This window comes from Trichosurus vulpecula, chromosome 7, assembly GCF_011100635.1.
Source record: "Trichosurus vulpecula isolate mTriVul1 chromosome 7, mTriVul1.pri, whole genome shotgun sequence".
NCBI classification, from domain to species: Eukaryota; Metazoa; Chordata; class Mammalia; order Diprotodontia; family Phalangeridae; genus Trichosurus; species Trichosurus vulpecula.
Window position 1 is genome coordinate 243,823,867 of NC_050579.1, and position 21,693 is coordinate 243,845,559.

At 38.0% G+C, this 21,693-nt stretch overlaps 1 protein-coding gene across 1 annotated transcript; it reads right to left on the reverse strand.

Annotated features, from left to right (window-relative positions):
- Positions 1-6,813: 6,813 nt before the first annotated feature.
- LOC118857868 (olfactory receptor 9K2-like) lies at positions 6,814-7,778 on the reverse strand. Its single transcript, XM_036768352.1, has 2 exons — positions 6,997-7,778; positions 6,814-6,907 (listed from the first exon to the last, which is right to left on the reverse strand). The coding sequence occupies exons 1-2, from the start codon at positions 7,776-7,778 to the stop codon at positions 6,814-6,816; spliced, it is 876 nt and encodes a 291-aa protein (XP_036624247.1).
- Positions 7,779-21,693: the final 13,915 nt, after the last annotated feature.

Here is a 21,693-nt window from a genome sequence, read left to right on the forward strand (position 1 = left end):
TTGACGTTTATCCTTCAGAGATGAGAGTGTAGAGTCAAGGCTGACAATGATGTGAGTCTGTACCTCCTATAGTCACAGAAAAATGAGGGTGGTGGGGAGTGTGGAGTTGGGGTAAAAGCAGTAAGTTCAGTTTTGACATGTTGGTTTTAAGATAACTAGACTACATCCATTTTAAGAGTGTCTGATAGGCAGTTAGAGATGGGAGAATGGAGGTCAAGAAAGAGTCTAGTGTTGGACAAATAGATATGAAAATCATCTGTCTAATGGTGGTATTTTAATCTGTAGAAGTTGACCAGATCACCAAGCTAAATAATATAGAAGAAGAAGAAAAAAAGAGAACCTATTACCGAGGTAATAGGTATCAGGGTCTGGATTTAAAATTCTGTTTTTTGATTCCAGAACCAGTGATGTTTCCAGTATAACACTGCTCCACACTGGGTAGCAGGTGCCCAAAATATGGGGGAAAGGAAGCTTCCTGACTTTACTCCATTACTCAGTGGGAAAATGTCTTGTGTTAGTCCTTTGAAAGTAATGCTAGCTTTCAGTTTTTACATATATACTTTCATCATATTCAAAATAACAAAGATATGTAAATATATATGTATGCATGTATATATATATATTTATATATATGATATATTTCATAAATATATCAAAATATTTATGGCAGCACTTTTTGTGGCCCCAAAGAAGTAGAAACAAGATGAATGCTCATTGATTGCTTAATGGAAAAACAAGCCATGGTATATAAATTTAATGAAGAGGAAGGATTCAGAGAAGACTTGGAAGACATATTAACTATTGTAAAATGAAGTAGAACCAGAAAAACATTATATGCAATAATTATAACAATATAAATGGAAAGAATGAATCACCAAATTTAATGATGTATTTTTATGACCAAACTTGGGCCTCTGAGAAGAGGTGAGTAAAAGGACATCCCTCCATTGCAGAAGCAGAGTATTATGGATGTGATACATTTGGTATTTCATTGCATAACTGTCACCACTGCATAATCATTGCACCCTGTTTTTTCAGTCCAAGCACTGGTTTATAATCTTTCATCAGGTGACCATTGCATGTTCTAGTTCTATTCATCCCATCATTTAAAAGGAAAACAAAGCAGCAATGTATTCGCCAGTGGCATATAGATACACATTTATCTCCTGAGCATTATAACCTGTGAGCCTAGACTTTTCAGCAGGTGTGCATTGTCAGTGTATTTCCAAAGCCAACTTGTGTGATTTGTTCGGAGTGCCGCAGTACTTCACACAATGGCCATACCCCACTTTTTCACAAAAAAAAATAATTTGGCATAAAATCTGAGATGATTATGCAGTAAAATATGATATACCATCAGAAACAGTTGCTGTGTTGGCTGTTTTGAGTGTTTTTTTCAAAAATAATTGTTTTATAATTTATGGGAGGGGAAGGATGTATTCATAAATAAAAGGTCATGTGAAAACAAAAGATCAATTTTTTAAAGTAAAGGAATCAGAACATCTGCAAATAGAAAAATAATAAAAAGCAGATCCTTGTATATGTTTTGAAAAAGGAAGTAATAGGAAAGCACTAGAGTTTATTGAGCAGGTGTGAGGGTCAGACTTATACCTTAGGAAAATTTCCTCAGCAAATCCATAAAGGATTGTTGTAGAAAGAAATAAAGTAGGGAGAAAATTAGGAATCATGAGGTGATGGGGGCCTGAATTAGAAGTGGACATATATGAGGTGTTTTACACACATACATACACACACACAACTAGTATGTGTCTGGATATGTGGGGAGAAAGAAGACAACACTAAAGTTTCAGATCTGGATGACTGGAAGGATACTGGTACCCTCATCAAGAATAATGGATTTGGCGAAAATGATTATGAGAGGCCAGGATCATATTGAATGATAAAACTAGAAAACCTGTAAACGATAAGGAAAAACAGAAGAGAATAAAATTCTTCTAGGAAAATCACTAACAGGTCAGCTCAAGGCCAAGGATACACTTGATATTTGCCTCAATAGGCTGAGAACTTCATATTAGGGGATACTACAATAGTCCCATGGGATATTAATAAAGACCTCTCCTGTAGTACAGAAAATTGGGATGAGAGAAGAGAGAAAAAATATGAGAGATGCCCTGGAGGTACATTTAGCAGCAAGTAGTAGCTGGTCACGGGAGAGGAAGAAGCAAAAAAATAACACCAGGATTTCCACAGGAAAGGAGAAGGCTGAGTGAGTGGAGGTGGCTTTGACCAAGACTATGAAATCACTAGTTATGTTCCTACACACACACAAATCGTTTCTTTTTGAGAAAACATACTTTTTGCTTTTCTCAAAATAAAGTTTGTATAAACCTTAAAAGTTTTGCATCTTTGTCACATCCTAGCCCCTCTTTGAGGATATACACACATACATATATGCATACATATCTATATCTATGTCCCTATCTGCATCTGTATCTATATCTATATCATCACTTCATCTAGAAAAGAAGTGCTATTGTACAGACCTGATATTACACATGAATGCACAATCATTAACAAGGAGATGGATTGCAAACCTAAGAACTTATTTACCTAGTTATTTATGACAACAACTTGAAAGAAACAATAATCTCAAATTTAGAATTATCCAATTGAAAGAACATTAAGGTCTTTTACACTTGTATAATACTATAGTATAAAAAACAAACTTTTACAATTTATCTGTCATGGTAAACACAATACCAAGAAATTGTACCTCAAATAGCAAGTTTCACTAATCACAATATAGGGCTAGGTACAGTTATTAATATTATTTTTCCTCATGTTGTTCCAATAACAGTTAAAAATAAGCACATACAAGGTCTTATCTTTCCAGTTTAAATCTATCCTGGAGCAGATAACAAGAATCAGAAATTAAGAAAATAATCACTTCCTGTAATTACAAACATACAGTGACAACATGATAGTTTACTCAGAACCCAAAAAAGTTCTGGCCACCTCAGCAACCCAATTGGGGATCCTGAGCCCCACTGTGGAGGTTGAGGCAAACACAAACACCTAGGACCCCCACATGCCTTAGGGGAACTAGCAGACTCCAGCTTACAGATCTATCATGTACTTCTTTGAAGCCCCAGAGGAAAAAGGCAGCCTTCAATGACCAGACCTCCATGTGATTCAGCACAGTCTGGGACAAATAGATGGACACCAGCCACAACCTGGCTGCTACACTTCAGCTTAGCCCCAGGCAAACAGGCAGTTCCTAGAGGCCTGACTGCTCGTGCTTCAGGGAAGCCATTGGAAAATGCAGAATCAACCCACCAGGCCTCAGCACATGCCAGACACCACCACTAGGACCCTAGCTCAGCACCAGGTAAGCTGCTAGACCCCTAGAGCCTCCAGGAGCACCAGGCAGCCCCAACCCTAGCCTTACAGCCTGGTATCAGACTGAAGAGTCCCCCATGAGCCTAAGGGCAGCATCAGCTCAACACGAGGTAATCATCTAGGGCCAGCAGCCAGTAGCACAAGAAGCTAGAGACAGTGCCCCTCACATCCTGGGAGCAGAGCTCAAATTTAAAAGAAAGGAAAAAGGGAGGATGAGCAGAAAACAACAGCAAAAAAGAATTTGACTAGAGAAAGTTATTATGGTGACAGAGAAGACCAAGACACAAACTCAGAAGAGGACAACAATGTCAAAACACCTGCGGGCAAAACCCAAAGGAAAACAAGAAGGCATCTCAAGCCCAGAAAGAACTCATGGAAGAGCTCAAAAAAGAGCTGAAAAATCATATAAGAGAGGTAGAAGAATAATGGGGAAAAGAAATGAGAATGATGCAAGAGAGTTATGAAAAAAAAATCAACAGCTTGAAATACTGCTTAAAAAATAGAATTGGCCAAATGGCAAAAGAGATACAAATATTCACATAAGAAAACACCTCCTTAAAGAATTCAACGGGCCAAATGGAAAAGAAAATATAGAAGCTAATTGAGGAAAATAACTCCCTTTTGTCAGAATTGGGCAAGTGGAAGCTAAAGACTCTATGAGATGTCAAGAATCAATCAAACAGTAAGTTGGGAAGATGGCAGCTGGAAAGCAGGGACTTGTGTGAGCTCCCCGCCAAGTCCCTCCAAAAACCTATAAAAAATGTCTTTGATCAAATTCTAGAACTGCAGAACCCACAAAATAGCAGAGGGAAGAAGGGCTCCAGCCCAGGACAGCCTGGATGGTAGCTGGGTGAGGTCTATCATGCACAGAGCTGGGAGCGGAGGGGAGCAGAGGGTAGCAGAGCCCAGCATGGGCTGCGCGGACCATACAGACCAGGAGCTGGGTGGAACAGGCCCTAGCACCCTGAATCAGTGAGTTGTGGCTGTTACCAGACTTCTCAACCCACAAACATCAAAGACAACAGAGAAGGTTAGTGGGAAAAGCTGTGGGGGACAGAGTGAAAGGAGTTCGCAGTTTGGCCACCACCCTGGGGGTAGCGGAGGTGGTGCAGCTACAGAACTACAGCTGCAGTTGCTTCTGGCCCCAGGCTCACCTGGTGGGAGGAATTAAGTTGCAGATCAGAGCAAGCATGCAGAGTCTGCTTAAGATCTGAGTCCAGTACAGGTTGGCAGTTTTGGGGGAGGAGTTGCACTGGTGTGGCAGAGCTGGCTGTAACAGCTCTGAAAACAACAGCGCATCCTCTCAAGCTTGGAACAAAGTACTCTTTGCTCTACAAGCAGTCATACCCCCAAGAAAAACTCAAGGGTCAAGTAACTTGGCTGGAAACATGGCCAGGCAGCGAAAACAGGCTCAGATTCAGTCTCAGACTTTGGATTCTTTCTTTGGTGACAAAGAAGACCAAAACATACAGCCAGAAGAAGTCAACAAAGTCAAAGAGCCTACATCAAAAGCCTCCAAGAAAAACATGAACTGGTCTCAGGCCACGGAAGAGCTCAAAAAGGATTTAGAAAAGCAAGTTAGAGAAGTAGAGGAAAAATTGGGACAAGAAATGAGAATGATGTGAGAAAACCATGAAAAACAAGTCAATGACTTTCTAAAGGAGACCCTAAAAATACAGAAAAAAGTATTGAAGAAAACAACACCTTAAAAAATAGAATAACTCAAATGGCAAAAGAGCTCCAAAAAGCCAATGAGGAGAAGAATGCTGTGAAAGGCAGAATTAGCCAAGTAGAAAAGGAGGTCCAAAAGACCACTGAAGAAAAGCTACCTTAAAAATTAGGTTAGAGCAAGTGGAAGCTAGTGACTTTATGAGAAATCAAGATATTCTAAAACAGAACCAAAGAAATGAAAAAATGGAAGACAATGTGAAATACCTCATTGGAAAAACCACTGACCTGGAAAATAGATCCAGGAGAGATAGTTTAAAAATTATTGGACTACCTGAAATTCACGATCAAAAAAAGAGCCTCGATATCATCTTTCAAGGAACGATCAAGGAGAACTGCCCCGATATTCTAGAGCCAGAGTGTAAAATAGAAATTGAAAGAATCCACACATCGCCTCCTGACAAAGATCCCAAAAAGAAAACTCCTAGGAATATTGTTGCTAAATTCCAGAGCTCCCAGATCAAGGAGAAAATACTGCAAGCAGCCAGAAAGAAACAATTTGAGTATTGTGGAAACACAATCAGGGTAACACAACATCTAGCAGCTTCTACATTAAGAGATCGAAGGGTTTGGAATACCATATTCCAGAGGTCAATGGAGCTAGGATTAAAACCCAGAATCACCTACTAAGCAAAACTGAGTATCATGCCCCAAGGCAAAATATGGGTTTTCAGTAAAATAGAGGACTTTCAAGCTTTCTCAGTGAAAAGACCAGAGCTAAATAGAAAATTTGACTTTCAAATACAAGAGAAGTATGAAAAGGTAAACAAGAAAAAAAAGCAGTTCTGTAGGAAGGGAACAGGAGGCAGGTGAGAGGGAATGAGTGAATCTTGCTCTCATCGGATTTGACCTGAGGAGGGAATAACATGCACACTCAATTGGGTATCTTGAGGGGATACCCATGAACTGGGGAAGGACTGAACAAGCTATAGAATATGAATGGAATGGAATACTATTGTGCAATAAGAAATGAGAAACAGGCAAATTTCAGAAAAACCTCGATAGGCTTGTACAAACTGATGCAAAGCGAAACTAGCAGAACTAAGAAAACACTGTACACAGTATCAGCAACATCGTGTGATGATCAACTATGAATTATTCAGCTCTTCTCAGCAACAGAATGATCCAAGACAAATACAATGGTTTCAGAAAGGAAAATGCTATCAATATCCAGATAAAAAACTGTGTTTTTCTAAAGAAAAGAGTAATGAATCAAGAATGGATCTAAACCTGAAAACCAGTCAATCCATTCCCCTGGAGATGGTCTTGTGACAACTCATCTTTGAGAAATTTGTTACATTCATCCTTTTAGATCAGTTTCTATGATACCTCAGTTAACAGATCAGGCTTTACTAGACTGTAGCCTTTATCTTTTTTTAAAGGGACTCAGTGAGACAGCCCTAGAGACTGCCCTGGCTTTCTTAAGGGCAAGCAAAGTAGGATTTGTTTTTTGCTATTTTTCTATTTGTGTTGTTCAGTTTCCCAGCCTCAGTCTCACATGCTTCTGCTCTGAGCTAATCAGACATGTACATGTGGGCCCTAGCCAATCAGACATGTGCATGTGGGCTCTAGCCAATCAGATGCTGACTAGAACTGTATATTAAGATTGCTGGTGGTGTGAGAGAGCAGACATTGAGAGAGCCAGCATGGAGAGGGTGTCAAGAACAGAATGAAGAGAAGAGACAAAGAAGAATGATCTTTGAGCATTGAGCTGATAGGAAACCTTTAAGAGCTGGGAGGAGACCTCTGAAAACTGGGAGGAGACCTCTGATGGCAGAGATTTGTGGAAGGAGCTTCTGAACTTTGATATCCAGTAGAGCTGTAGGGCAGAGACATGCCTATGGGAAGGAGGCTTAGCTTAAGCCCCTTTTGAGAGTTGTTAAAGTGAACTGAGCTGTTAACACATACATGAAGAACACTGTCCCATAGAACAAACTCACCACAGCAATGTGAGACCCACAAGTGGAGAAGGTTTTACATCTGCCCTGAATTGAGGGGATGTTCAGGATGGTGGTGAGGTTGTAAGAATAGGAGACCAGAAGCATGAGGCTGGTGGTTATAATGATGACTGCAGAAAGTATAAACAGCACGATATCATTTACAAAGGTGTCCGTACAGGAGATCTTGATCAGGGCTGAAATATCACAGAAGAAGTAACCAATTCTCTTCTCCCCACAAAACTGTAAGCTGAAGGTGAAGCCAGTTTGAACTATGGAATTGAGGTACCCACAAAAGTAGGAAGCAGCCACTAGCTGGATACACACCTGTTGGGACATGTGTACAGGATAGAGGAGTGGGGAGCAGATGGCTGTGAAGTAGTCATAGGTCATCACAGCCAGCAGAAACCCTTCAGCTGTGACAAAGAAAGAAAAGAAGAAAAACTGAGTGGCACAGCCATTGTAAGAAATTGTCTTTCTTGTGGATAAGAAATTTGTCAAAGTTTTGGGGGCAATGACAGTTGAGTAGAAAAAGTCTAAATAGGAAAATTTTCTAAGGAAGAAATACACTGGAGTATGCAGCTGCGAGTCTATCTTACTGATGACTGTCGTTCCAATGTTCCCCACTACTATGACCATATAGATGAGCAAGAAGACCAAGAAGACGATGATCTGGAACTCTGGGGGAACTCTGAATCCTAGGAGAATAAATTCTGTCACAGCGGAGGAATTGCCAGGGACCCCACCCTTCATAGCTGGATACTGGTTGGGACAGGGGTGAAGGTGAAAATAAAGGGAGGACTGTGGTCAGGGAGGAGGACATTTACACAGTGTTACATAAAACCAATCTAGAAGAGAATATAGCAAACTGATGAGCCAATTCCATCTTCATGGGCAATGAGAATAAAACTTGAATCTTTATTATCTGATCAACTTTGAAAAGCTCACAGGTGAAACAAGTGGGTCAGACTTGTTGGAAACAAGGGACAAATCTACCTATGAGATCAAGCACTGACCTAGAGTCTATTTGCAGAGATATGTATATTTGTGTTGGTGCTGGAGGGAAAAATGTATATAAGGAATAGCTGTCTGTTTTGGAGGTGGACAGGGGGTTACTGGGAAATTGGGATAAAGCTCCTACTTCCTACTATTTGGACCGACCTCTCCTGATTGGAGACTCAGTAACAAACAAAGATGTCTCTGTTACAGCAAAATCAGAGGGCCAGTTGAAGTTCTTTTTGCCCACTTTGGGCAACAGTGAATTCAGCTTTCCTGGTGTTTCTGCCTCTGGGGAGATGAGGAGACAGTAGCATCTCCTTTCTTCTCTGGCAAGAGGTAGCCCATAGTCACAGAATCTTCCACCTGCAATTCAGACCACCATCCTTTCCCACACCAACTTCTATTCCTCTCATATAAGGCTCTCAGATGGTGTGGAGGTTGCAATGCTGGACCAAGTCAGGAAGAACTAGGTTCAAATCCTATCTCAGACACTTAGTGCTTGTTTGACCCTAGGAGGGTCACTCAATGTCTCCTGGTCTGTTTCCCCTGCATCTGTAAACTGGGATAATAGTAGCACTTATCTCACATGGTAGATGTGAAGATCCACTTCATATAAATAATTTGTTTGAATGCTTCCTTTGCAAAACCTTAAAGCCCTACATAAATGCTATCACTTATTTTTAAAGACATGCACCATTCCCTCTGGTTACCCACAATATTGATTTCCCTTGCTCGACCATTTTCCCTTCATATCATTCTCTTCTCTTGCATAAGGTTAAACAGAAGATAGAAATGACTAATTTTACTTTCTGGGCCAGTGTTATCCTGACTCCAGAGCAAACTGAATTCCCCAAGCAAAGAAGAAAAAAATCCTTTCCCTTTGCAAGTAGCACAGAAGGAGATGTTTCTCTTCTTCTCTGGAGAGAGATGATCTGTAGGCTTCTTCACTTATTATTGATCTCAAACGTACAGATCAGCTCTACTAGTCATAGACCAGCTTAGCCCATCCAAGCTGCCTAGGAAGCTGGGGTGGAGCCAAGTGAGAGGGAAGGCTCTCAGTAAAGTTATGAATGTGTGTGTTTGTGTTTGTATGTGTGTGTGTGCACATGCCTGTGTGTGTGTTTATTCAGTTTAACCTAACAAGCATTTACTAAGTGGTGTAGACATAGAGCTTCCATAATCTTCAATTTCCTCATCTGTAAAGTGAGAATAATAGCCCCTACTTCCCAGACTTGCTGTAAGGATCAAAGGAGATAGTAATTATAAAGTGTTTAGCACAGTGCCACACTGTGGTAAACTCTATGGATAGGAGGTACTCTATGGATGTTAACTATAATAATAATAATAATAACAATAATAACAACAACTAGCAATAGTTAATAGTGACTATTATTATAACTTATATTTATGTGGTAATTTTAATATGATAAATAATAATATAGTTATTGTTAGGAGTAATATTATTCTGTTTCCACTGTGCTTCATCACAACTGTTAACCCAGACACATCAAAATGCATCGCATTCCTTTATCAGTGTTGAGCTAACAGCTTTATCTCTTGAGGGTTCTTTGGTAGATCTCCCCCCTTTGACATTTTTACCCTTCTTTTCTTGGTACATATGAATCCTACATTTGAAAAGTACACAATCAGAACAGTAGGAAAAGACTTACATTCAAAGTACTTGATATAACATGAAACAGCAGACAGGAAAGTAAGTAAGAGCAGCCCATTATTACAACTTAAGGCCTTAAGCCACTTATGCCACATCTTAGCCCCAGAGACTGAATGACTTCTCTGAGCAGCCCAGCAGCCCATATCTCCCAGACTCCCTCTTCAAATTTCCATCCAGTTTCCTCCAAAGAAAACGGAAAGAAGTTGAATAGTTGAAAGTCAGTTATCTTTAGTACTGCCAACTCTTTCCATGCTCTTACAAATATATCAGGTGCTAGAGCAGAAAGACATTTTAGGTCATCCAGTTCAATCCCTTCATTCTACAGATGAGAACAATGAGGTCCTTGAGTGGTAAGTGTCTCATATACAATCATGAGGCTGGTTAGCTAAGAAACTAGGTTCTGAACCCAGGTCTAGAAACATCCAAGAAATTATTCTTTCCACTGAACAAAATGTCTTCCTATCACTGAATAAACACTGAATCACCTTCCAAAATAGTGGAATCTGAATGCAGGAATGTAATATGAACTTCATTTTATTTCAAGTCGCAAACTTTCCAGCACTTAAATTTTTTCAGCAATAAAAATTTACAACTTGAAATGAAATAAAGTGAAGTTCTAATAACATTCTTGGATTCAAATGCCACTAATGGGGAAGATGATCATTTTTTGGGGGGAATCTCCTATAATCTGGAGGGTGTTTGGAGTTCGCTTTGAGCTCTAGGAGTTTTGCATATCTCCAATATCACACTTTAAATCAGTCTCATTCTTATTTTATGTGAAAATAATGTAAAACAAATAAAATATATTAGTAACAGGCTGGACAATTAGTCTCAGGAGCCAAGTTAATTGCACAGAACAAATATGAAATATAATGCTTTTGACACATTTTAGAGCTGAAAGGGACTTTGGAGATCATCTTATTGGTCCCCTTAATTTCACATTACATTTATATAATTTATATTAAATTTTTATTTCCAGTTATGAATTCAGAAGAAAAAGAAACTATGGAGGACAAATACTCATCTCTTTTAAAGGAAGCTTTTGATGACTTGGTAGGAGTTCCCCAAATGGTCAACAATATATCCCAGCATCTCAAGCAGCAAGGAGCAGAGGGGCAGCAAGGAACAGAATCTGTGGTTCTAAGACCAATGCTCCTCATTTCCATCGATGAGATCAATTAGCAGACCTAGGCTTGGCCCTGTGAGACAGCCAAACTCTCTGAGCCCCATGAGATGGGGAGCTGTACGACTGGCTAATCTCTCTGCAAGCCACTTCCTGGAGTTTCTAGTTAAACTAGAAACTATTCAGGAGCTGTCAAAACCCAAAAGTAAGAAAAGACACAATATGAGTAATTTAATCATCATCCCAGAAAGGCAATTTGTCCAGTTGGAGGTCATGAGGTCTATCCCCCTGTTTCCAAGCAGGAAAATAATTCCATCATGTAGCACAGATGTGACTCAACCCTACTTATAAATTCCCACAGGAATTGTTCTTTTACTTCAATGTCTGATGACCATCACTGATGGGAAACTCTTCTGTATCATCCAGAAATCATGTTTCGGAATAAGCCTAGTTTGATGACCCTAGTGGATACTCATAAATATCTGATCTTCAAATCTGATCTTCAAATCATAGATATCTTCAAATAACCCCCTACCACCTCCACAGTTATCCTTCAGTTTTCTTTCATTCCTGATAAAGAGGCCCACCTAGAAAATAAGTCAGACTGAGAGTCAAAGCAATTGGGTTCATATCCATGTTCTTACATCTGCATGTCCTTGGGCACTCACCCTCCCTTCCCTGGACCTCGGTTTCCCAAAATATAAAACAATGGGAATTTTGCTAGATTACTCTTCCATCCTTATGTATGATCCTATTAATATTATATTTAAATAAGGTACTTCAAGAAGACTATATAAAAGGAAAAAATTATGTCTCTATTAACTTGAGTTATGGAGGATAATTCAAATTGTATTAAATGTACCTGGATTAAAAGCTGTTGTGTTTCAATAACAGGAAGCTAATATACATTTCTAGGAAAATATTCTAATGAGGAAAGAGGAAGTGGAAGAATACATAACAAGGTTCCTTGATTCTTAATTCAAAGGATTCCCTTTCACCTGAAATAAGATACATACTTTTTTTTCTGTGCTTATCTTTTTCTGACCAATACGTGGTGGGGGAGAGAGACAGAGACAGAGAGAGAAAGAGAGAGAGAGACAGACAGACAGACAGACAAGGAGATATTTTGGGATTAGAAGTTTCCAGAAGGTCCTAATAAGTAATATATTTTTCACATATTCCCTCAACACAGTCACACCTGAACCACTGTGATAGGTGTGTCGGTACTGAAAGTTTTCACTACACAGCCTGAAATTTCTGTTAGAGCTAAGAGATTCTACCTCTTCTGGGTGGTCGTGACTCCTAAATACACATTCAGTTCATTAATCCTCTCCTTTTGTCTATGTTATATGTTTTTAGGGATGCAATTTTCCTTCTGAGGTCTGCTTTAGCTGCATCCCAGAAATGTTATACTAACTCTGCATCAACATTTTCTTTTACATAATTATTAATTGTTTCTATGGGTTGTTTCTTGATCTATTCAGTATTTAAAATTTCATTGTTAAATCTCCATCTTGGTCAGTTTTTTGTTTCTGGTCCCTGAACTGATTACTATTTTAATTTTGTTATAATTTATAATGGATGTGCTTACACTTTCTGACATTTTACTTTTATTCACAATATCTCTGTGACCTAACAGATATTCAATTTTTGAAAAAGTTCCATGTGGTTCTGAAAAAAGTATATGTATATATATATATATATATATATATATATATATATATATGTATATACACACACATATATATGTATATGTATGTATATATGATCTTTACTAGTCTCATTTAAAAGACACCATAAATCTTTTAGCTCTAATTTCTCTAGCAATTTGTTGGTTTTATATGTATGCTAATATTTTGGGTTTGAGATGAGATACTATGGGTTTTTAAATAAATCTTTACTAATTTCTTTCCTTTTTATATAACTCATATTTCACGGAGTATACCTCTTCATTCTCCCTACCAAAGAACATCCCCTTATCAAAAATTAAATAAGGGGAAAGCTCTGCAAAAATAACCAATACACCATAAGACTTTAATTATATGCTCCATGTCCATAATTCTCTCTCTTTGCAAAGAATGTGGACGTGAAGGTGTAAAGGAGATATAATTTCTCATATTTTTTTCTTTTGGGCCAAGCTTGTTCAATATAACTTCACAACATTCAGTTTTAATTGTGTGGTTGTTGTTATTTCCATAATTTCTATATTCCTTGTGTTCATTGTTCTCCTGATTCTGCTTATTTCACTTTACATCAGTTCACATAAATCTTCTTGAATTTTTCAGAGTTCCTCATATAAACTTCTTTTTACAACACAGTAATACTGCATTATAGTCATGATTTCCCACCTAGACAATAATTTTCCAGTTTTTTTAAATATGTACTTGTTGATACCTTCCCCTCTCCACAGTGTCTCTATCTTCTCCCTCCCACCCTGTGTAACAAATAATATTTTGAAAGATAAAATATGAAAAAGGGGAAAATCAGCATAACTGATCCATGGCATGGGAGCTTCTTTTCATAGCTCTTCTTTCAAGGCATGACTTTTCTTCCACCTTTCAAAATATTTACTTTTGATTTGTGCATGTGTGCATGCACCCATGTGCATGCATGGTTATTTTTCTCATTTTCACTCTTCTAGTCATTGTGTTTTTAGTTTTCCTAGTATTGATTATTTCACTGTGCATCAGTTCATTTAGATCTTTCCATGATTTTCTGTCCATTATTTATTCCATTGGAATGTAGTATTCCATCACATTCATGTACCACAATTAGTTTATACATTTTCCAATTGATGATCATGCACTTTGCTTCTAATTCTTTTTTATAAAAAAGTGTATCTATAATATTTTGGCATAGATGGGGTACTTCTTCTGATAAATGACCTCCTTGGGTTATAAACTGAGTAATGTAATTACTGAGTCAAAAGGTAAAGGCATATTAGTCACTTTATTTGCATAATTACAATTGGTTTTCCATAATGGTTGTATCTATCTCCAGCTCTACCAACAATGCATTATGCTTTTCTTCCCGCAACCTCTCCAACATCGACTATTGCCATCTTTTTGTCATCTTTGTCAATTTTTAGGGTATGAGGGGAAACCTCAAGCTTGTTTTAATGACCATTTCTCTTATTATGAGTGATTTGGAGCATTCTTTCTGCCTTCTAATTGGACCCCTTGACTCAAGTCTCTGTTTACTGAAGTCCATTCTCCACACAGATACTAAAGTAATTTTCTTGAAGTTTAAGTCTGACGATGTCACACATAAACCTCCAAACACATACTCATTAATTTTCAATGGCTACTTTCACGATCAAATAAAATCTTCTCTGCTTTGAAACTAAAGCCCTTCACAATGTGGACTCTTCCTATATTTCCAGTCTTACACATCTCTATACCCTTCAGTCCTGCCATGCTAAGCTAATTAGTGCTTGTCACCTATAATAATCCATCTCTATGCCTTTGTAGAGGCTGTTCCCCATGTCAGGAATGCTCTCCCTCCTCATCTTCACCTTCCAGAATCTTTGGCTTCTTTCAAATCTTATCTCAATATCTACTTTTGCAGGAGGCTTTTCCTGATCCTCCCAGTTGCTAGAGCCTTTCCCTACAACTATTTCTTATATATTTTGTTTACCTATTCGTTTACTTCTTATTTCCCAAACAAGAATGTATGATAAATGGTTATTGATAGACTGATTATGGTACTAGGACATGTTTAGCCATTGCCCAATTGATGGGCATGTACATTTCCCTAGTTCCTAACTACTGCAAGAAGAAAATACTACTATAATTATTTTGAGTACATGAGCCTTTATTTTTGTCACTGAGTTCCTTGGAGGTTTAGGCCTAGCAGGAGAGACAGGGTCAAGGGGTATGGACACTGAAGTCACTTTTTTCATTATTTAAATTGGTTTGACCAATTCATAGCTCCCCCAGTACATTCTTGAGCCTCTCTTTCTACAACTTCTCAAATATTGTCTAGTTTCATCTTTTCCCATCATTGCTAATTTGCTAAATGTGAGGTAAAACCTCAAGGTTGTTGTGATTAGTATTGCCTTTATTATTAAATATCTGGAGTATTCTTTCATATAATTGTTGATACTTTTCAATCCTACTTTTGAGAATGATTCAGTCTTTGACAGCTTATCTACTAGGGAATGACTTTTGGCATTATATATTTGTATTAGTTGTCTATATATCTTTAATATTAGATCCTTGTAAAGACATTTTAAACAAAGGCTTTTTCCAGAACAGAGCAAAAACATGACCAGCAAGGAGGCAGTTTGGTCACCTTCTCCAGATCGTTTTGAATTCTAATATTCCCTAAAGGACATCATGTATTTGATATGGAGCAATTACAGTTGAATTTTAACATAGTCCTGGCTTTGTGAGCTCTGTACCTCTGTGTACTGCTATGGAGAAGAGAGGCTGAAGCAGAGTTCACCACCTGGTGACACTCAGGAACCTGCAGTTCTGGAACTGGATTTTAGATAAATTCTAGAGAGAAGTAAATAGTTAAAACTAGAAACCATTTCAACCATCTGCTACATCTGAGCAGATATAGATAGTATCAAGTAGGCCACCTGATCTCTGAGTGATAGTTCACCTGCCTTTTAGTCTTCACCCCAATAAGTTGCAGGTGCCTACAATATGAATTGAAAGATGGGCATCTTTTTCCTCCCATTCCCAGTCAAGAACTGATGGGCATCTTGGTGAGACTGTAGCTATAGTCAACTTTGCTTTCCTCCTCATTTCCCTGTTAAAGTTGGAAGAGTCCAAAGCCTATGTCGTCTTTAAAATAATAAATAATTTCTTGTCACTTTAAGAGAGGGCTGAACTCAGGAGGAAATCTTAATTAGACCTTGCCAGCCAGGAATAAGATCTGGGGACTTCTTCCCACGCCAATGCACTGCACTCACCCTTTCATTGCTACAATTTCATTCCCTAATCCCTCATAGAGAAGAACATTTTGTGGCTGTTAAATCTCTGTCTGTTTTCATTAATCATGGTATAGGAAGAGATTTGAGGAGAAGTTTGGATTTATGTTGAAGAATGGGGTACACATCCCTACTTTACAAAACTGAGGTGTGATGGGAAGAAGAATAGAATACATTTAATTCGGAAGACCCCAATGCGATGGAGTAACATTGAAATCATACTTCACATAGACAAGTATACTTTTCCACAAACAGGTGGGCCCATAAGCAAAGAAAGAAACAACATGTGTGTGTGCGCACATATTGACACCCTTACATCTAATAGATAACAGCCTTTCAGGCAAAAAATATCCATGCCTGAAAAATGATAAGCAACCTTTCTAAACCACTACACAGTCCCCATCTCCAGAAATAACTGATTCATTTGTTAGTGTGCGCAACATAAATAGGGCACTCTGCTGTTCCCCTCACTTGTTTGTGAGGTAGCCTAAGCTTTAGATTGTAATCTCCTTGAGAGTAGGGACTGTCTTTTGCCTCTGTTTGTATCCCAGAACTTAACATAGTTCCTGACACATAATAATGCGCTTAATGTTTATTAATTTATCAATTGACTGACTTTTCAAATAAAAACCTTTTTTCAGTTACTCATAAGCCTTATAGTTAAGGGAGGCTTAAGCCTAGAGGGCTCTAGTAGCCAAACATTGTTCCTGTCAGCCATCCTCCTTGCCTAGGTCATCAGCAGGACATCTTAAAAGAACTAGTCCCCTTAAAAGGGAACTAGACATGCCAATAACTTTTACATGTAGAAATAAAATCTCTGTGTTTTCCTTACAAATGGGAAACTATCCCCCATTCAGTTATATATGTGGAAACTTATACATCTATAATTTGTATGTGAGTTCTTTTCTCCATTCAAGCCTTATATGTAGAAAAAAAGAAGAGAGAACCCCATTAAAGTAAAATCCTTAATTCCAACATTCAAGTGTTCATTCAGGGATTCTACATTAGTCTGCAGAGATGCTTCCCAAGGATAAAGAAACCCTGTCCAAAACACCCACCTGCCCTTTCCCCACCTGGGAAAAAGGTGGTAAATACTGATTCAGATTGGCTGGAAGAAAGAAGGAGGAGAGTCAAGTGGAAAGGAGGTTGGGGTGGGGTCAGTGTGTGGGGTTTTTCTTGGACAGCATTTATGGCTGAGTTATGTCTGAAGGAAAAGTGAGAGAAACCCTACATGGGCTAGTCCCAATTCAGAGAGGATACTCAGGTCAGGAACTCAGTCCTGAAAATCCTATAACCTCCAGTATGCAGAGGCTGAGACATCTTTGCATCCCAGTCTTAAGAGTGCATCTAAACTAACAAAAGTGGAGTCAGAAAATAAGTCATACTGGAATATAAAAAAGATTTAAACACCAAAAACTTCAAAGAAAGATGAGCACTAAGTCCTCAAAGCAGTTAGAAAGGTCTCTTAACAAATAATATAAGATGAAGGAAGGTAAGGTAGATTTTTTTGTACTTTCAAGAAAGCATGGGGAAAGCAACAAGAAAGAACAGAATAGTTGAAATGAGAAATTAAATTCATAAAGCAAAGAAATAGGAATGAATATAGGTCAGTACACAAAGTTCTCAGTGCAGAATTTCAAAACTCAATTAGCAAAATAGGAAAGAAAATGAATCCATGACAGAAAGTGTCCTTTAAAAAGTGAAAGAGATATTAACATGTTTGGAACACAAAAAAAAATGCTTAAGTGAAGGAAATACTAGCAGAAGAGAAATAAAAAAGTAATCATTTTATTTTTCAAATGGGAAAACCAAAGCAGCAGATGTTAAGTGACTTGCCCAAGCTTACACAGCTGGTAAAATGTCTGAGGCCAGATTTGAACTTGTCTACCTGATTCCAGCCCCAAAACTCTACCTTCTGCTCTACTGGCTGCCTCTTTTTTTCTGGCTATTGTTTTAATCTATTATTTACTTTTAGCATTTGAAAGAAATTTAGTTCCAATTTCTCTCCCTCTCTCTAGCCCATCCCCTGCCCACTGAGAAGGTGAGCAATATGATACTCATCATGCATGTGAAATCATGCAAAACCTATTTCCATCTTGTTTCAACAATCTGGCTGGCAGCTGCTGTGGGGGTGAAAAAGCAACACAAGCCTGCTCACAGAATGCTGTGAGCCCATGTTCTTTTGATCTGCTTTACTAAGGAAAGCAACGTTAAGGTGTTAACAATTTTACTTTAATCCAGCATACAGATATTGTTCACTTAGTTCAGGGGAAAAGGCCACCCTGAACTTCAGAGCAAATACAAACATATTACAAACATCAACAGACAGACCTCGTGTGATTCAAATCCCAACACATAGTTACCAGAGTTTAACAAAGTCCCTGCATCCAGGTTTATGAGCTGGAGGGCTCTTAGCTACAGCTGTCCAGAGTCTCCATATCAGCATGCCACCAAGAATGAGAGCCCTAAGCAAATAGCTCTGTCTTCCCTTTGTATGCAGTTTCAGACCTCATCAAACTCATCTGAGTGACCAGAACTTAGGCTCCTTCAATTGGCTCTGGTATTAGCACCTCCCTTCACTGGCCCCACCTGATGCCCCACCTTAGTTACCAGTTCACACCCATATAGCCTTACCACCTAATAGGGGTTTGGGCCTGGGGCTTAGCACCTAGTAAGGCTCAATCAAAGACACCTAATTAATCATTTTAAAACAGTAAGCAAGGCCCAACTTAATTGATATTATACATCTTAGCTATAAAAAGTAATCATTTTCAAAGAACACATGAAGTTTGTATGAGCCAAAGTCATTTATTTTGAAAATATGATGTACAAGCACAACTTATGGAACAGAGATATCACAAAAGAATATGAAAAATTTAAAAAAAAAACAACCTCGAACACCAAGATGCAGGAAATAATAGAAGAAAACTGCCCAGAACTTTGGAACACAGAAAACAATGCTCCAGTCAAGAGAATACATATGTGTCTCCTTAAAGATAACACTTGTTCTTCAAATTCAAAGACATTAAGGAGTGCATTTTGGTAAATTCGATGACAAGCAGCAAATTCTTCAAGCTCTCCAAGAAAGAAGTTCAAATATGAAAGGAAAAACATTCAAATTACAGAAAAATTAAAATTATTCCACAGCAATGAGAAATAGCTAAGCAAGCCAACACCAGTAGCCCCCTCCCCCCATGTGCTTTATCATAGCCAGTGGACCTGGCAAACTCCAGCTCCAAGAAATACCATGTGCTTCAGTGTAGCTCCAGGCAAGCAGGTATCCTCCAGAGGCCAGACCTCCAGGTGCTTCAGCACAGCTCCAGACAAACAGGCAGCCTCCAGAGGTCAGACACCACATGTTTCAGTGTAGCCCTGGGGAAACACAGAAAGACCCCACTGGGCCTCAGCATATTCCAGACACTACCATTAGGACCCCTGCTCCATACTCACTAAGCTGACAGACCCTTACAGCCTCCAGCAGTACCAAACACCCATACCACAGCCCCTCAGTGCAGCACAAGACACAACAGTCCCCTGTGGGCCTCAGGGCAACATCAGTGCAGCAATAGATAAGTAGCCAAGGCCTGTAGCTATAAAAGTTTTGAAATTTATTGGGAGAGTATATGAAAATTTTTATAAGAAAGACCCAGATGAGTTAGACTGGGATATGATTAGGAAATAAAGATGAGTTAGACCAAGAAAGTAGTTAAGATAAGTGAAGAGCTGAATCAGAAATTAACAAGATGCAGTTTTGAAGTTTGCAAGACTTTAGTCAAAGCCCATTGGAAGAGAATAGAGAGAAACTATAGGTAAGAGAATGGGTAGAAAGTGAAGAAAGTTGGAGTCCATTTGCACTGAGAGTATGAATGGAGGGTAAGGTGACATAAGAGTTTGGAGTTTTGGAAAGTGAGGATTGAGGAGGCTTTTTATCTCATTCAGATAACAACATGAGAAACTTTTTATACCTTTACATTTATGAACACCAATTGGAAAAATGCCTGTTAGCAATATAAAATGCACACTATTTTATCAAATTACAACATTTACCAAATGGAAACTATAGACATAAACTTGAAGCATGGAATTATTGAGTATAGAATACTAAAATTTTGTCCTTGAAGGAACATTAAAAGTATAAGTTCCAATCTTTCTGTAGGGTAATATTGTTATATTATTATGTTTATAATTTCCATATTTTAGGAGAGTTTCATGGACCCCAAAAGAGGGAGAATGTGAGACTGGTATCACTAGTCTTCAAAAGTAACTGAAAGCAGTGGGCTCTATAACTTGAGGTCCTGGCAGTTAATGACCCTTGAATGATGCTATTTATGATTTTCAATCCAGATGTTTGATTTTGTCCTCAAACTAAATGATAATGTGCTCTCATTTAAATTGAGATGTGTTCTCCTATTAGTTGTGTGACCTTCTATAGACAGATCAAATCTTAATAGAAAATACATTTGATATTTCGCATTGAGGCAATATGTTTAGAAACTGCATGAATAAGAACTAAAGGTGTAATTGCTTCAAAATTACTCCATACTGGTTTTTAATGCCATCAGTCGAGAATGCCAAATTGATAGATAGATGAAGCAGTTTTCTATAAGATTCAGGAATTCATTCAACTGAACTTATGTTATTTGATAAGCAATTAATTTTAATTTATGTTTTAAAATAGATAATATTATTTATGTTATTGTTAGGTTTCTACTTTTGCTTATATTGTGATTTTGTATAGGAAATGCTATGAATCTGAAAAATGATACCAAGAGAATGATGTAATTATATCCTTAGAAAATTATTTTTTATCTGTAGGCTGTTAGATTAGGAATTGAACTGTAAAATAATGTAGATGTTATGTTCAAAAACTTCAATTGGGTATACTTTGCTTTAAAATGAATAATTAAAACAACTTACCCTTTGGAAAAGTACAAACGACCTTGCAAATTCTCTTTATCTCCTTAGTTATTTGAGGACTTACCAGATTCCTTGGGACCTTCTATTTGGGCAATGTCATAAAATTACCAGCATTGCTGACAGCATGTTGTAAAATTCTAAAGTAATGAAATGGTTTAATGAGAAAGTTTATCCTCTCACTTCTGAAGTAAGGGAGCTTGCAAGTTTGTTTTATAAGCAGGGATTTTTAGCTGATGGGTTGCTTGGCACTGATTATGAAATTATAGAATAGTACCTGCAATAACAGTTAAATCTTTAAGCCCACTCAGTTTCAACACACCCCAGATTTAAAGATTTTATTTTTGCTCTGGGAGTTGGCATTCGACACTTTCATATATAGGTATCTGTCAGCCTCGAAGATAAGAAAGTGGCCGGCATTTTTATGGGGTTTGAGTAAACTATCATGCAGTCACTGTGTGTAATTACAAAATGTAATTGCTTTCTTAACTTCTGATTCTTGATAGTTGTTCCAGGATGCATTTAAACTGGAAGGACAGAACAAGATAAGGCCTTGTATATGCTTATTTTTAATTGTTATTGCAAGAAAATAAGAGAAATAATATTAATAACCTACCCTTAAACCATGACTAATGAAACTTGATTTTGAGGTAAAATCTCTTGGGACTGTATTTTGATAGTGTTCTGAGTTTTGACTTTACGTATAACTGCCTGGATTATAATTAAATCATGAAACTGTTATTCAAGGGAAATGCCATATGCTGCTCAAAATGAATGCAATCTGAGAACTGCTACAAGTGGATGTCTATGTCTGAGAAAGTTGAGAAGGCCTTATGAAGACAATGTCAAGATCCTCTTGAGTGAGTGTCCGTATCATTCTATTTCCTCTATGAAAAGGAAATTTTCCCACATGGTCAATTATGAGCCTGGGTATGATACTCTGTGAATAATGTGGAATTTTGCCTTATGACTGTCAAACAGAGTGAAGGAATCTTTATCCTTTATGCAAGATAATGGGCTT